The 18,277-nt window shown below is 36.4% G+C and overlaps 1 protein-coding gene across 1 annotated transcript in view; it reads left to right on the top strand.

Moving 5' to 3' along the window:
- LOC125252292 (membrane-associated phosphatidylinositol transfer protein 3-like) overlaps positions 1 to 18,277 on the top strand; it is a 77,045-nt gene that overhangs the window by 46,792 nt on the left and 11,976 nt on the right. The window contains exons 3-6 of the mRNA XM_048165478.1: positions 4,804 to 4,908; positions 13,381 to 13,451; positions 13,533 to 13,753; positions 17,678 to 17,867. Of these exons, the coding sequence (XP_048021435.1) occupies positions 4,804 to 4,908; positions 13,381 to 13,451; positions 13,533 to 13,753; positions 17,678 to 17,867 (587 nt within the window). The remainder of the gene's footprint in view (positions 1 to 4,803; positions 4,909 to 13,380; positions 13,452 to 13,532; positions 13,754 to 17,677; positions 17,868 to 18,277) is intronic.

The raw sequence follows: 18,277 nt of genomic DNA, 5'->3' as shown, positions 1-18,277 counted from the left end.
TAAATGCATTTCCTCAGCACATAACTCACATTTTATGGTTGTATCCTTATCTGTAAATGTTTGACAGTCACGCGATTATTCCATTTTGCGTACAAGCCTTGTCCTGAAAGTAAGTATTCTCCACTAAACTTCACAGACTTCAGTGAACAAGTGCTGGCACGTATGTGCACAATAATTCTGACTGAAATATTTGCTAAATACTTCTTTTAAGACATTACATGTAGAGTGTAAGTGTAAAGGCACTATTGTAATGGAGTAGGCCTATAAATGTAATATAACTAAGAGTGTTTGGATGACAACATTGGGCAGAATGTGTGGATTAAAAGTGATGGATTTTTAAATGAAAATGAAAATTTTGTAATAATTGTGGATAATGGAATAATTTGTGGATAACTGATTTTTCATCGATTAATTGATTATCAAAATAATCATTATTTGAATATAAGCATGGTCATATTGCTTCATATTGCAGTTAGTTATCAGTGGGATTTTATTCCATATACTCCACATATTCCCCTTTTTTCAGCGCATTTTGGTGCCTTGGAAGCAAAATCTTATATTCATTCAAACATGAATAATCCTCTAATTGGCTGTTATGAAATTGGCTAATGCTGTAGTCGCAGATGGTAAGAGAACGACCCCATTGCCATTAGCAGCATACTAATGACTGACTGATATTAGCAAAATAAAGTTTGTAGACTTATTTTTTTTCCAGATTATTATAAGAGGCAGAGTTCATCCTCAAAAACTGGCTAATTTACAACCGGAGGAAAACACGGAGAGAGTGATCCATCTTCATTAGTTTCTTATCATCTTATTCCACAGCCTCTTCTTCTTCTCTGCCTGCTCCTCGCTATCTCAGTAGTCTATTTTTGGCTCCATGAGGATTTTTTGCCCTTTTGTCTCTGTGTGTTGTACCAAACCTCTTTTAAATTATTCCCCAAGAGCATTTTTCTTTTACCTCCATGTTAAGGGCACTTCATGAAGACATGACCTAGAAATAGTCCTTATTTAATAAAAGAAGACCCTATTTTGTATAGAGGATGATTTTAAACAAAATTGTGGTCTTTTTTAGACCTATACACTTCTAAAAATGGCTACAGAAAGCAAAATCCTATAGTGAAGTCTGTGTGTGTGAATGGCTGTTGTCAAATGTGAAGCTTAAAGTACTTAACACAAAATAGGGTCGCAAACTCACACATGTGTATATCAATGGCGTGCAGAAATGAAGCCAAGTCCTCACAGTTTTTTAATGTGTGTGTGTGTGTGTGTATATATATATATATACACACACACACAAAATTGATTCAGACACCTTGAACATTTCATTCATTAATACAGTTTATTCACTATAGTTTAAAGAAACAGTAATAAAATATGTCAAGATCTCAGAGTTAAACTATGTCAAAAAAATATCACTTAAGCAAAACATGGTCAGGTCAAGAATTTTCGGGTATAATATGTCACAGTTTACTTTATTTTGCTATCCTCACTAACATAATATAGTGTCCTGCACCCACTAGTAAAATACATATATATATATATATATATATATATATATATATAATTAAAAAAGGGGGAGAGAGAAAGGTAGTAACTATTTATTTGTGAACTGATGTTTAGCTGTTCTTTTTAATCATAAACTTATTTTCAGGTGGTCACACTGGTCAAAGACATGAAGATGTTCCTTTAATTTCATCAATCTGGCTGCTCACTTAAAAAACCCATAGTCATCATGTTTTCAGGCCATTTCAATTTTGATTTTGATGTAAAATAAAGTGGTGAAGTGGCTGAGTTGTATACTTTGTAATTAGTTTTCCCATTAATGCCATAATGTTGTTCATTCAGACTGATTCATGAATGTTAATGAAAACAAGAGGTGGGATTTACTGCACAAACTAATCATATCCAATCATAACCAATCACATCCAATCATAGCACGTTAGAGGCATTGCCTCCTCTCACGTGACTTTCCCCCATTCATTCTCAATTACCCCCTCACCAAAACCACATGCTTTAGGGGGTCGCAATGAAAAAAACGCAATGAGCTCACTTTAGAAAAAACAGTGATTTATACACTTTTTAATGACACATTTTGTAATATTTTTTGTTTTATTTTTGTATTATTTTCTTACAATTTTTTGAGGAGTTACTGCCTTCCTTGCCTCTGGTATAGGTTTACATATACACACAGTATATAAGAGTTTTTTCATATCACATATGTAATGTATGTAACATATCAACATATATAATGTGTGTGTATATATATATATATATATATATATATATATATATATATATATATACTGTATGTACACTATATTGCCAAAAATTTTGGGACGCCTGCCTTTACATGCACATGAACTATAATGACATCCCATACTTAATCCGTAGGGTTTAATATGGAGTTAGCCCACCCTTTGCAGCTATAACAGCCTAAACTCTTCTGGGAAGGCTTTCCACAAAGTTTAGGAGTGTGTTTATGGGAATTTTTGACCATTCTTCTAGAAGCGCATTTGTGAGGTCAGACAGTGATGTTGGCGAGAAGGCCTGGCTCGCAGTCTCCACTCTAATTCATCCCAAAGGTGTTCTATCGGGTTGAGGTTAGTATCCGATGCTTTGCATTGCACTTGGTGATGTAAGGCTTGGATGCAGCTGCTTGGCCATGGAAACCCATTCCATGAAGCTCTCTATGCACTGTTCTTGAGATAATCTGAAGGCCACACAAAGTTTGGAGGTCTGTAGCTATTGACTCTGCAGAAAGTTGACGACTTCTGCGCACTGTGGCCTCAGCATGTGCTGACCCCGCTCTGTGATTTTACGTGGCCTACCACTTTGTGGCTAAGTTGCTGTTGTTCCCAATTGCTTCCACTTTGTTATGATACCACTAACAGTTGACCGTGGAATATTTAATAGTGAGGAAATTTCACTTATTGCTCATATGGCAACCTATCACAGTACCACGCTTGAATTCACTGAGCTCCTGAGAGCGACCCATTCTTTCCAAATGTTTGTAGAAGCAGTCTGCATGCCTAGGTGCTTGATTTTATACACCTGTGACCATGGAAGTGATTGGAACACTTGAATTCAATTATTTGGAGGGGTGTCCCAATACTTTTGGCAATATAGTGTATATACAGGTGCTGGTCATATAATTAGAATATCGTGAAAAAGTTCATTTTTTTATTGTAAATTATTTTAAAAAATGGAACTTTCATTTATACTAGATTCCCTACATGTAAAGTAAAACATTTCAAAAGTTTTTTTTTTTTTTTAATTTGTTTTTTAGAGCGTACAGCTAATGAAAGTCCAAAATCCAGTATCTCAAAATATTAGAATATTTACATTTGAGTTTCATTAAATGACCATCCCTACAGTATAAATTCCGGGTATCTCTTGTTCTTTGAAACCACACTAATGGGAAAGACTGCTGACTTGGCAATGGTCCAGGAGACAATCATTGACACCCTCCACAAAGAGAGTAAGTCACAGATGGTCATTACTGAATGTGGTGGCTGTTTACAGAGTGATGTATCAAAGCATATTAAATGCAAAGTTGACTAGAAGGAAGAAATTGGGTAGGCAAAGGTGCACAAGCAACAGGGATGACCACAAGCTTGAGAATACTGTCAAGTAAAGCCAATTCAAACACTTGGGAGAGCTTTACAATGAGTCAAATGAAGCCGGAGTCAGCGCATCAAGAGTCACCACACTCAGACATCTTCAGGAAAAGGACTACCAAGCCACTTCTGAAACAGAAACAACGTCAGAAGCTTCTTACCTGGGCTAAGGAGAAAAAGAACTGGACAGTGAACAGTGGTCGAAAGTCTTCTTTTCAGATAAAAGTAAATTTTGCATTTCATGTTGAAATCATGTTCCCAGAGTCTAAAGGAAGACTGGAGAGGCACAGAATCCAAGCTGCTTGAAGTCTAGTGTGAAGTTTCTGAAGTTAGTAATGATTTGGGGGGCTGTGACATCTGCTGGTGTTGGTCCATTGTGTTTTATCAAGTGCAAAGTCAATGCAGCCATCTTCCAGGAGATTTTGGAGCACTTTATGCTTCCATCTGCTGACAAGCTTTATGGAGATGCTGATTTCCTTTTCCAACAGGACTTTAGCACCTGCCCACAGTGCAAAAACCACTTCCAAGTGGTTTGCTGACCATGATATTACTATGCTTTATTGGCCAGCCAACATGCCTGACCCCTGAATCTATGGGATATTTTCAAGAGAAAGATGAGAAACAGTCGATCCAACAATATACAGATGATCTGAAGGCTCAATAGTGCCTCAGCAGTGCCACAGGCTGATCACTTCCATGCCACATTTCACTGATGCTGTAATTTGTGCTAGGAGCAAGTCATTTGCTGTAATATGTGCTGCCGACCAAGTATTGAGTGTACAAATGAACATACTTTAAAGAACTTGAACTTTTCTGTTTTGAAAATCCATTTTTTGATTGATCTTAGGAAATATTCTAACATTTTGAGATACTGGATTTTGGACTTTCATGAGCTGTACGCTCTAATCATCAAAATTTAAAAAAAAAAAAAAACTTTTGAAATGTTTTACTTTACATGTAGGGAATCTAGAATATATGAAAGTTTCATTTTTAAAAATAATTTACAATAAAAAAATGAACTTTTTCATGATATTCTAATTATATGACCAGCACCTGTATATATGTCACATCAGATTTATGACTTATACTTTAATAAAAAACCAATTCGGAAAAAAAGCTATCAGCTTTAGACCTAATTTCCTTCATTGTAATGAATGGCTTCTCATGTCCTGCTGATCCGCAGATGTTATGGAGGGGAAGACGGCCTTACTCCTGGAAATGAGCCAGTGGAACTCCAATGACCTGGTGGAGCAGATTGAAACACTGGGACACCTGGAGCACTCCAGAGGTAAAAGCACCAGAGTCTCCTGAAGACATTTCTCCTACATGTTTTTGTATCATGAATACATTATATTCATCCTTTAAGGTTAGTATAATAATCACTTTAATCAACAAAGTAAAGCTGACTTTACCAGGACTTGCTTGATGATGTGATTTAACAGCACATTAATTTTAATAAATTTCAGCTGACAAGCAAAATTGCTGTGAAAACCATGGATAATCTCAATGCTGCACATCCCTAATTAGTTTACTTTACCCTAAACAGCAGTTTTCTATGGCACTCAGCTTGTTTGGCATCTATCTTAAAGTGGGGAAGTTCAGTGAAAGGGGAATCAACAGTGACTAATACTACAGATGCAGCGTAATCACTGTTTTGCTTCTCTAAGCCGTATTAATACTTCATGACACAGAGTGACTCTACAGCACTATATAACTCTCACACACATTTAACTCCCTTTAGAGAGGCACTCTAATGCTGCATGGGAGAATTAGAGTTTCTGTAATGCCGCACGACAGCTACTTTTAAATGAGGAGAAATATAGGCAGCTCACTTTTTGACACTCATTTAAGAAAAATGTATTTCATCAGTCTGCGAAGTTCTACTGAAAGAGCTATAAGACCTCATAAATGTGACAGCATGATCAAGCGACCGTCCAAGGTTTCTCAGCCACAAACGACGAGTCCATCAGCAGTGTTTGCTTTAGTTTTGTTGAGATGTATGTTTTTTGAAACCCTTTTTTTTATAATTTGGCTCTTGAGAGATTCATCTTTATTTTCGCTTGTGGAAGAAGGTCTACATCCATACAGGTCTGTTATTTGTGCAGGGATTTATGGATGGCTTAGAGCAGTGCAGAAATTCAATATCATGTGGATTTGTTATTTTGGTTTTCATGATGGTAAGGTCACAGATTATAAAAGTGAAAGAGAAAGGATGGAGACAGACAGAGCGAGACAGGATTACCGCTAACAATTATCTGTTTTCATTTCACAGTTAAGAAATCTGGAACATATTTCAGATTTAAAGAGAGCAGGGATGAATCCCACCACTTAACTACACCTTTTATTTATTTATTTATTTATTTATTTATTTATTTCCACACCAGAGGATTTAAGCATGACCCAATTTATGAATTTCCAATTTAAAAAAAAATGTAAATAGATAGGATACATGCTGAGTCTTCTGGCATGACAAACCCACATTTCCATTCAATTAAACTTTGAATTCAAACACACCCGAGCACAGTAGGCTTAAGAAAACACTGGTGACCTCTCACTAATGACGAGAAGTGCAAGATATAAAAAAGTGAGAGCTGTGAATCACTGTGAAAATTAAACAGAATGAGACTTGATTATGTCAACAACTACCCAATTGTTTGGGGTTTTGTGAAACAAACTTTAGCCCCATTAAACCCACAGACACAATACAGTAACATGGACAAAATTTTGGTACACCTCTTTGGCCCATGCATTGGATATGTTGCAAACCCCCTCTTCATGGGCGAAATTAGGGGTGGTGGTTAGGGGTTAGCGGGGGGCAGGGGGGGCAAAATTGTGTGGGGCAAGACTCCTCATTAAACAATGCAAGTAAACAAGGAGCTGTGGCTTTTCTGGACAAAAAGTGCAAATAAAGTTTACATTTCTCAACTGATTTTAACCGATTTCAATGGTTTATGATCTGTGTGGAGTATGAAATAGGATTTGTCTCCAATTACTCATTGTCATAAGGATTTGTGAAAACTCACGCTTCTCAAGCATAGATTTGGTTTATTTTTCAAGGTTAATATTTGTGGAGATGTTCCTAATGTAATATAATTTAAACCAGTTTAAATTATAATATAATAACTAGAACCAGTTTTTACAAGATGTAATATTTATATTACATCTTGTGTGAGGTGTCCCCTGAATGTGTCTGTGAAGTTTCACCTCAAAATACCACATAGATTTTTTTTTAATTAATTTTTTTAACTGCCTATTTTGGGGCATCATTAACTATGCACCGATTCAGGCTGCGGCCCCTTTAAATCGCGCGCTCCCTGCCCCCCGATCTCTCGACTATAATACAGTGCATTTACAAAGTTCACACAGCTAATATAACCCTCAAATGGATCTTTACAAGATGTTCATCATGCATACTGCATGCATGCGTCGGATCATGTGAGTATAGTATTTATTTGGATGTTTACATTTGATTCTGAATGAGTTTGAGGCTGTGCTCCGTGGCTAAAGCTAACATTACACAGTGTTGGAGAGATTTATAAAGAATGAAGTTGTGTTTATGCATTATACAGGCTGCAAGTGTTTAAAAATGAAAATAATGACAGCTCTCTTGTCTCCATGAATACAGTAATAAATGATGGTAACTTTAACCACATTTAACAGTACATTAGCAACATGCTAATGAAACATTTATAAAGACAATTTACAAATATCACTAAAAATATCATGATATCATGGATCATGTCAGTTATTACCGCTCCATCTGCCATTTTTCGCTATTGTTCTTGCTTGCTTACCTAGTCTGATGATTCTGCTGTGCACATCCAGACGTTAATACTGGCTGCTCTTGTCTAATGCCTTGAACATGGGCTGGCATATACAAATATTGGGGTCATACATATAAATGATCCCGACTGTTACGTAACAGTCGGTGTTTTGTTGAGATTCGCCTGTTCTTCGGAGGTCTTTTAAACAAATGAGATTTACACAAGAAGGAGAAAACAATGGTGTTTGAGACTCACTGTATGTCATTTCCATGTACTGAACTCTTGTTATTCAACTATGCCAAGGTAAATTCAATTTTTGATTCTAGGGCACCTTTAATGTACATGAAATGTGCACATTGATTTTAATTGTGGAAATGGCTTTTTCTGTCTTCAACAATGGCATTTTAGCTTTTTCCCTCATGAAATGAAATGATGCTTTGTGAAAAATTAAGTGAAGATGACGAATGAACGACAAGGACGAACAAAATATGAACATATAGTACACAAGAGAATACAAGCAAGAGTTTGTTAATAGTCACCAGCGACACGCTAGCTCCAGGCAAACAATGACACTCAAAACTGTCCTGTTACTATAGCTAACAATACAGCAACAGCATATCTTGGTTTTATGAAATATAACAAAACCAATGTTACTTGTGTATGGAGCAGAAACAGCGCTACCTCAGCGTCCATTTTCAGGACTTCTGCTTAGGTCTCTCCATATTAACGTGGGTCCTAAAACTCTTGCCTGATCATAACCTTTCTTTTTCCAGTGATATTGTTCTTAACTTTTCTCTTTTGTAATGTCTCTCAGTCATCTCTCTTTCTACAGTCTTTCTTCAAATCTCCCTCTCGCTCACTCTCTCTCCTCCCCCATCATGAGTGTGTTGTGGTGCTCGATTCGATCCACGTTTCTCAGAAATTGCTTACTGCACCTTTAACTTGCATGACTAGAAATAGATGCCCAGTTTCGTAAATACAAATATGTGAACTGAGCTTAGGGACTTTGACAGCACTCTTGAAAGTAGGATATAGCTTAAATAGATACAAATATTAGAAATTGACTTTATGTTTGTCCACATAAAAAAAAACAAAAAAAACTTATTTGCATTTGTCAGGGGTTTGTTCAGTTTGGTCTTTGTTTTCATTACGTTCACCTTCTGTTTGCTCATCTTTAGTTGACCCAGTTTTCCTGTGTGTTTGATTAGTCATTTAGTTCACCTGGTGTTCATCAATTATCTCATTAGTAAGCACTCCTTGATTTGTTCACTCTTTGTCTTGTCACTCTTATGTTTGGATGTGTTTTCCTACCTTTTGAATTGTTTTTAAACCTTTAGAGTTCTTTGAAAACCTGATTCTCCTGCTTTCTTCAGCTTTTGTGCACATATCATTACAGCAGTGAGCTGACATGACTTTTTAATAGTGTTATTCAGTGAAATGATGGAGTTGGAGCTTAAGGAAATACTTCACATTAACAGCTTGTTTACAAGCAAAGGAAAGACCTATAAAGAAATGGCAAACAACTCCCAGTTCTGTGGATATAAACTCTAATTTAAATCAGAACAAGATTTGATAATGTAAATTGCTGAACTGTTTTGAGTGCCATTCAGATTTTAAATGGAAATGCTCTCTAACTCCCTCTATTTGTCACTTTCTATTCTCCCTCTCCTGTTTGTCTGGAGGTTTGCATTATTCATTAATACCCATTTTTCCTAGCCTCACACAGAGCCACAAACAGATGCATACTGTCTTTCTGTTAAAATTCTGCAGCTGTTAGGGCACAGCCTCTTGCAGTGATTCCTTGTGAGGTAGACATTGACTGGCAAAGAGCAGTTGAGTTCTGACAGAAAACCTTTAGTGCTCTTTTAAAAGGCTAAATAATGGGCCAATCACAATATTAGTTAAAAGGATTATAAAAGGCCATTTACCTGCAGTTGTGCACCAGTTCAAATGAATAAATTCAATTCAATATTTAACAAGACAAGCATTATTATGAACATGCCCAGATATAATGCACATTTGTGCTGATTTTCAGTTAAAATCAAAACAATTTTAATTAATCAAAATACACAGATATATTTGAATGGCTGTCAGTGGAGAAAGATGCCTTTTGCCAGCAGAGTGTAGTTATGGCATTTACCAGCAAGGACTAGTGGGAAACAAATTGAGAGAACTTATATTGCAAACTTTAGTATGGTGACGTAGTGTATTTTCATGAAATGCTGGATGTTTTTAAATGCACACACTTGCTTTTTTTATTCCAATTTTATGCAACATTATCTAACTGTCACCATTATGTTCAGTTTGATTGGACTTTTAGTTTGTATGTATCTGTCACATGTTCATTTGTTCTATTTTCTAACACTCGTCTGTCTCCCCAGTTACCGTCGTTATTAGTTCATATGTGGCAGCTGTGTCTTGTCATTATTATCATGCACTAGTTGTACCCTCACGTTCAGTCTCTGTTCGGTCTCATCTATGTTATAATCACTGTTCTGTTGTATCTTTATATATTAAACTACATTTTGGATTGTACTCATCTTCTTCGTCTGCCTTTCTTGCAACCAAACGTGACAGTAACAATGTACAATATAGCTTTATGCATGTGTAAAAAGTGGGACTGTACAATTAAGATTTTTTGTATTTTTGTTACAAATTAAAATTTTATATGAATATTTATATTGCAAATTATTAATATTTGATACAAAAGGTCAATTTAATGTAAAATAAGAATAAAATTAAATTTTACACAATATTTCAATTCATAAATTAAAATATATGTAATCTGCATATTTCATTATGATAGCACATCATCATTAGCCCCTTTCACAAAGTAATTCCAGTAACTTCTGTGAATTTACCAGTAAAGACTGAATGTGTAAAAGAGGTTATTCTTATTTCATACCAACTTTTATGAATCTATGAAATAATGTGTCATACCTGTTTAAAACTTTTATTTGGAAAGCTATTTCTATTTCTTTGCTTCTGTTTTCTCTACCTGTATTTGAGTTTGTTGAGATACTAATTGTTTTCAGTTAAATCAGCTCTGCTTAGAGTACATATGGTCCCTCTCTATATAGTGTTAAAGTAACAATGAAGCCGAGTTAAAGTTAATGAGATAATTAAGTGATTAAGTGATGATTGAGCATTAGTGATGAACACCTGCTGTTAAGAAGCAGCATCACTGAAGAGAAACACAAGAACTACAATTGACTTCCAGCCACAGCCTAAGTTGAACTCAACTGAAGATAAAAGACATTAAAGTGGTCATGAACTGCGTTGGTTTATTGTTTTATAATGTTTCCTGGGGTGCACTTATAATGTTAGTATTCTTTTTACATCCAAAATTGTCATAATTTATAAATAAAAGGCATTTTTCCTACCCTGATTTTAGCCTCTGGTTTGAACGCTCCTTTTAAGGGGCGTGTCTGCTGTAAGACATCAGTGTAAACGCCCACTGCTGTGATTGGCTGACATCTTTGCATATGAAATGGCCAAGTATTACTCTCTCTTTTAGCGCGTTTTTACTATTACAGCTCTCAAGGTTAACTAATCGCATTTCATTTAGATCTATGCCGTTATATTTAGATTGTGGCATGAAAGGCTGCAGAGGTGAACACTCTGTAGCCGATCACAGACATGTTGAGTGAATGAAAGCAGTGATCTCGTCATTGAAACTCAATTTCTGCACACTAACAAATGACACACAGACAAAGATCATCTGACTGTACATGAATCATTAATATCAGATCAGGCATTAGAATTAACACAGTTACTGACATGTTGTCGCATTACTGTCGAGTCCAGGTCCTGCACAATATCCTCAACGGCATGTTTGCTTGGTAGCTCGATCTGGTTTAGCACCACGTAGGCCTATGTTACTTAGGCCAAAGAATATACACTAACAAGAAGCGACACTCAATAGAAAGTTCCATTGAAACACTGGCGCCCAGCAGCAGCCCTGCGTTTCTGCCATTTTGTGGTGAAAGCGAGTCGGCAGTCCACTAGTTTCTATCAGCTGCTTTATTTAAAAAACAAACAAAAAAAAACGTACAAGCTGAAATCCAACCTGAATGATGACAACACAGAATAAAATACTATCACTAGTGATCATCAGATCCTTTTTACAGTTTATTTTACACACTTTGTGTTTAAGTCTTCAACTTTTTTCACAAAACCTTTGCTCTCTAGTCAGTTTGGGTTGAAAATCTTCAAGTTCAAGTGTTAGCATTATAAAAACTAAATTAATAACATATGAAATTAAATTAAGAAGATGCATTAGAAAAATTGGGAATGTTGGACAATAAACAACTTGATTTTGCAGTGTTGTCTAATGTCCGTTAAATCTCTTGTATTTGACCAGAAAGAACACACATGAATGACTGTAACTATATGTTACTGCCTCTGAAATAAAGCAACATGCAGCATAACATTGACGTTTTCTGGCTCATCCTGGACTGAAGCACAGGCTCTACTCTTCAGCATGATGGTGACCCACAAAACACACGATAGAAACCCTCTAAATCTCAACAGAACATGAAACACTAACAGATCTCTCAAGATCTCAGCATCTTCACTACAATCCAGACTTTATTTCATATTAAAGTTCTTATTGAGAATTAACAGAGGTTTAGATGTTGATGTTTTATTGAATAAAATAATAAAGTTTGAAGTCACCATTCTGGTGGTCAGTGCTTGCTTTAGTTGAGCTCTTGACCCTTGACACTTTAACATTAGTATTTCTCTGACTGAACCTGCTTTTTCTGTCAAGGTCATGCAGGCTCACACAGACATCAAGAATCAGCATATGAATCTCAACAAAAAACAAACAAAAACAACAAGAAACTCAGATCAACTCACAACGTCACAAAACAAGCTACTAAAGTCACAAAAAAGCTTTGTTGATTGACCTTTTTTTTTTAACACTTTTTAAAGTGAAGGTATTTGATTGTAATAATTCAGGAAATACCTGTCAAATAACAGCGTTTTTCGGTTTATTTAAATTAGGATATTTTACTTTAATTCTACAGGGTTTTTTGGCTGCCATTCATTTGACCGTTTTACCATTTAACTGTTTTGTTACTGTTTAATTACTGATTATCTTTTGTAATTTTATATTTGTTTGTAATTTAAGAAAACAGAAAAAATACGGTATAAAAAATACAGTAATGAATGTGAATGAGAATGTGAATTACTGTAATTTTTCATTAATGTCATAACACATAAAATAACAGCTGAGTTGTTAATTTACATACATTGTAATTTTTTAGAGTTTTGAGTATAATTTAAAAGAAAAGAAAATGACCGTAAAAAATCAAATTAGGATTTTTTTTTTTTTACAGTGTAGGAGCCATACAATTTACTGATGACTTAATTTAAAAAACTGTGCTATTGCGCTTCTGATTTGGCAGTTAAATTGAGAAGATGTGAAGGATTCTATGGTCCAGTTAGTATTTTCACCCCATAATGGCAGCCGCGCTACCGGAACGCCATCTAGTGGTTGTTACCCAAAAAGTATCAAAGTGTCGCCGCTTGGGTTCTAAGCTCTTTGCTTAGGCTACCTATTCTATTGCATGTCATGCGTGAATCGGTGGGCAGGGCTAAACAGGCAGAAATGAAGTAGGCTTTGATCTTCTTCTGCAGAGGCGGTGCTTGCTGCCCTTTGACGTCATAGATCCCCACTTTGTAAATCCTGTCGTTTTCTGGGTGTCAATTAAAACAAGTACTTCTTTAAAGAAAACAAGTACTTCTTTATTTCTTTATACACAATATTGTATGTAGCTTTGCGTGTAAGTAAATAGTGTTAGAGTGCAATAACTAGTAGACCTTTGCCAATTTGGGGAAGAGAGAACAAGGTTCTTCTTAGCGAAATATGACTGTCCCATCAGTCATCAATTAGATGGATGGTTTGAGGTGGAAACTGCTGCCTCACTGCAGAGCACCATTAAGTCAGTTCTATCTCTCGCTATTTCTGTCTGTCTCTCGTTGACCACTAGAGAGCCTGTACAGGCTGCGGCACCCTCGATGCGCGCCACAGAGCAGTGTGGATGGCTTGGAAGACATGGAGGTTAGTCCTTATCATCCCACTTCTAATCACATTGAATTATTCTTTCAGTTTTTACTCATTTCATCTTTCACCCTCCTGCAGAGGAAGTGCAGGACGCAATTACTCATCCTGGTGATTCATGGAGGTCATATCTTGGATTCTGGAGGTGGTGACCCTGGAGGGAAGGAGGGTGATACTGCCACTCTGGCGTCCGTGTTGGAGCGTGTGGCTCGGGCGCACTTCCAAGCAGCAGCAGACAGCATGTTGGTCAGACTGGTGCCCTGCCCGTCCGTGTGTGCTGATGCCTTCTCCCTGGTTTCAAAGTAAGATGTTGAAACAAAAATGTAAAGCCTAATATGCTAATTCTTTGTAATGATTATGTTCATGCTGAAACACTCATGCTAGCTCAGTAACTATTATCTCAGTTAATGTTTAGCCTTGTATGGGTTTTCAGTGTCAGAATTGCAAACTTTCACCTGACATTTTATAGGGTCCACTTTTAATTTTTACTCATTTAAAGTGTCATAAAACCCCCTGTTTTAGCACTGGTCATTCACACCTCAGATTTGAAAAAGACTCAAGAAATGGGTGTATAAAGCTGTGGAAAAGTGGGAGTGTAGAAGGTGGGAAGAGAGGAGAGGGCTTCTGCCAAAACCGCACTTTCATATTCTTCAAAAAGCTTACGCTGTATGTCCTACGCCTTCCTTATTCTACTTACGGAAAAAATGGAACTGGCACTGCGTTCATTCCGTAAGAATACAAGGCCAAATCCATGGATACTGAAATATATCCTGTTTTCACCCAAATGTTTACGTCCACTTTAGCCATAACAGACTGTATTTACATGAGATACTCCACACGATGGACATTTTGGCAACTATGTGTGCATTTGACCATTCAGGCGCGAGGAGAACTGATCGCTCGCTGTCTGTGAGAACTGGGATCACAGGCAAGAAAGAAAGACGCGCATGCGAGAGAGAGAGAGCACTTCTGGTCTGTGTCATTCAGCGCGATTCTGCCTATCCCGCCTTCACTAATCGATAACAAATTGGGATTGAAAGCATGCAGTTCACAATGTGTGTATTGTCATTAATTTTGAAGTATTTCCACACCTCTGAGGCTTCTGCTGCTGCTGTCGGTGTCTCTGTGCACGGAAAATTTGGTGTTATGTCAAGTTAGGTATTGGTCTTTGGTATCGAGGGTATTTTTACGAGTACGAGTACAAGTACATGAGCTTGGTATCGGGCCAATACCGATACTGGTACATCCCTAGTTACACGCTGTCTTGCATGTTGGCTTTAGATGATTCTTGTGTGCATATTCCCTCATCTTCTTCTTCTTTGTCATTTAACCTGAGCATTACACTAATGAGCCAGCTCTTTTTAGTGGATCAATCTCATACAGCATGACCAGTGTTGTCGACCACTTCCAAAACAAATGACTCAAATGAGACGGTTCATCTTCTTGAATCAAAACCATTCAGCATGACCAGTGTAGTCCAACCCGATTCACAAACAAAGAGCTGGTAGTTTTTTAGTGAATTAACCATGTAGCATGACCAGTGTAGTCCAACTGATTCCAGAACAAATTACTTTAATGAACCAATTCTTTTTTAGTGAATCAATCTTATGCAGCATGAACAGTTTAGTCCAGCCAATTACCAAATAAATTACTGTAATGAGCTGGTTCTTTTTAGTGAATCTATCTCATACAGCACAGCCAGTGTAGTCCTACCAAATCACATACAAATTACTCTAATGAGCTTGTTCTTTTTAGTGTATCAAATCCATGCTGCATGACCACTGTAGTCCAATCGATTCTTGAACAAAAGACTCTCATGAGTTGGTTCTTTTTAGTCAGTCAAAACCTGTAGTACTGTACTGTAGATTCCTAAACAAATAGTGGTTGTGAAGCAAACATTTACAGCTTAAGACTAATATTTTTACAATCTGGCTTTTCATATGATACTTTGCAGAAAGATACACATTATTCATTTTGTCATATTATACAGCTAAAAAGAATTTGTAAGAATTTTCTATTAAAAATGTTTGGCAATGGAATTGCATTTCTTTTTTTCCAAATTTTTCTTACTCAAAATTACAAAATAGAATTTAATGGAACCATGTTTGTTAAATTCCTTTAAATGCCCATCCCAATCCATGAACCAATTAACAGATGCCAGATGACAAATAATCAGATGCCAATATTTTAGAATCGCAAGCTCTTACCTGACCATTTCAGTTCTCACATTATATTCTCAACTCTAACTGACAGTTAAATGAACATATTGATCTGCCCTTTGGAGTCATGCTAAGCTGCCAGCATGAACATTTTAGATCAGAGAGACTTGAAAATGAAATGTATTTTAAAGACTTTAAAACACCTAGGGGAAAATGACCATTTCTATGTAAAACGTTCAGTTGTTCCCAGAAAACAACAAAGGTTAATTTACTTCCATTAAATGATAAAATAAAGCAGGTCCACTCCAGGCAATACCCAGAGCTCCTTATTAAACATCATACAGAGAGGTTGAAATGTGTCAGAATCGCGTGTCTCTGTCAGAAACACTGGAGCAGGAGCACATAAGGCCACATGCCCAGTCAAAGCACTATTAATTTTACATGATGACATTTGGACATTTTCTTTGTAGCCTCTTGCTATTTTCAATTCTGTGCTGAAGGGAACATCCAGACAAGAATTATAATGATTTTGGTCATCAAATACAGAGAATAAGCCTCATTGCTCATATAAAGGGCATAATTATCATGCGCAAGTCATTCAACATTTTCCCATGATTTTTTCTACTTTATTCAAATAATTGTTCCCTCTATTTTGAAGGAATCACCTGTTTAGCAATCACTTTGTGTCTGATTACAGACACAACTTCCATCATTGTCTCATAGGAATAACTGTCGCTGTTGATGCAGGCAAAAAGGAAAACATTAAAAGTATTTTAACAGCTCCAAGCTATTAATCAAACCGCCACATTCTGTGACAGGAAACTGGCCTGATTAAAGTTAGAGGAGCTTTAGTATGCTAATTAGACATTCAGCTCTTTCAGATAAAGAGACTCCTGTTTCCTAAGGGATGACCTGATCTCCACCTCTGAACTATCCTTTAAAGCACATTTAGCTAAAAAATACATCTAAATCAATCTGCATATCAAATGTGCATATCATATTAATAGGCAACATTCGGTATCTGAATATGATATTTACATCAATGTACAAGATATAGACTTTTGAAGACTGTATAGACTTTGAACATCAGTAGAACTATATACATCAGCCCCAAATAGTAGCCTATATATAATATTCACCTAAACCACTGTTGAATAGTATGAATCGTATTGCATTAGATAAGAAAATATCAAATCAAGTGGCATCTGCAAACAAATTATGCTACAAATTATAACAAATTAAGACCAACAAGTTATAGCTTTTCTGAATTTTTTTTGCAATTACTTGTACCAAAGTGTTTTTTAGTCAGTTACAAGATATAAAGTGTTAACCATCACAAATATACAATCAATCAATTCCCGAACAAACGAGCCAGTTCTTTTTAGTGAATCAAACTCCACTCTATACACTCTAGTGTAGTGTAACCGATTTCTGAGCATATGACTATAATGAGATGTTAGTGAATCAAAACCATACATCATGACCAGTGTAGTCCAACCAATTCCTAAATGAATGACAGTTGTTTGTTTTTTGAAGTTTCTTTGTAAAATTTGATTGTGAACTTTGTAAAGTGTGTTTGTAAAATTTGTTTGTGAAGTTTGATTGCAAGTTTGTTTATAATGTTTGTTTGTGAACTTTGTTTGTAAAGTATGCAATCTAAAACAATCAGATTTGACCTGGCAGTTTTCTCTAGCTCTTGTTATTCTTGGGTGGAAATTGCATAAGACAGTCTGAGAAAGCTGCTAGACAAATAGATTAAACAGACTCTCAACAGCAATAGTTACATAACAATATCGTTGCTGCATCATAACATGGGGCAGGTGAGCAAAATTAACATGAAAGGAAACAGTAACTCTAAACAAACAAACAAAAAAGCACAAAACCTAGAAAAGCCCCCCAAAAAACAACGACAGAAAAACACCCACAATCAAAAGGGTCGCTAAAAGACGCCCTTAGTGACACAATACAAAAAATGGGAACTTCATGTAAAATGTCCACAGTGCAAGAGGTTAGCTATTCAAACATAATTTTGCCATATTACAAATTTTGCCTTTTGTCTTCCTGTAGCTTGAATCCATACAGCTACGATGAAACCTGTGTGTCCAGCAGTGTGGATCATTTGCCGCTGGCCGCTCTTCCCATCCTTGCTATCGCTGCCCCTCTTTACCAGAATGCTGTAGCAGCAGTCATTGCTCAGGCCAATCAGGTTTACCGAAACTTTCTTCAGTCCCCAGAGGGTGTGGGCTTCACAGGACAGGTAAACATATTGGTTATTGGCCAATATTATTATTTTGTATGTATTATTGGTATTGGTGTGCATTGTTCAACATGTGATTGGACTCATGTAGGTGAATGCTCATGTAAGACCAAAATTCCGGATAAGACTGAACATAAATACATTTGCCTAATCTTCTCTGCTCACCCATGCTGAACTCCCCTCTCCTCACTCCTTTTCCATTCACCCTGAAAGGCTGAAAGTTCAATAAGGCTACATTCAGACTGTCAGTCCAAATCCGAGTTTTGTACATATCTGATTGAAATCAGATTTAGCAAGTGTGAATGGCAAAAAATCACATGAAACCCGTTTCGAGCTACATATGTGGTTTTAAATCCTATTCAAACTGCATTTCTGGAAATCTGTTTCAGTCTGACTGCTCTGATAGGATT

The sequence above is a fragment of the Megalobrama amblycephala genome, linkage group LG18 (genome assembly GCF_018812025.1).
Source record: "Megalobrama amblycephala isolate DHTTF-2021 linkage group LG18, ASM1881202v1, whole genome shotgun sequence".
Taxonomy (NCBI): Eukaryota; Metazoa; Chordata; class Actinopteri; order Cypriniformes; family Xenocyprididae; genus Megalobrama; species Megalobrama amblycephala.
The sequence above is the reverse complement of the archived record's forward strand: the minus strand, read 5'-3'. Positions and strand labels throughout refer to the sequence as shown.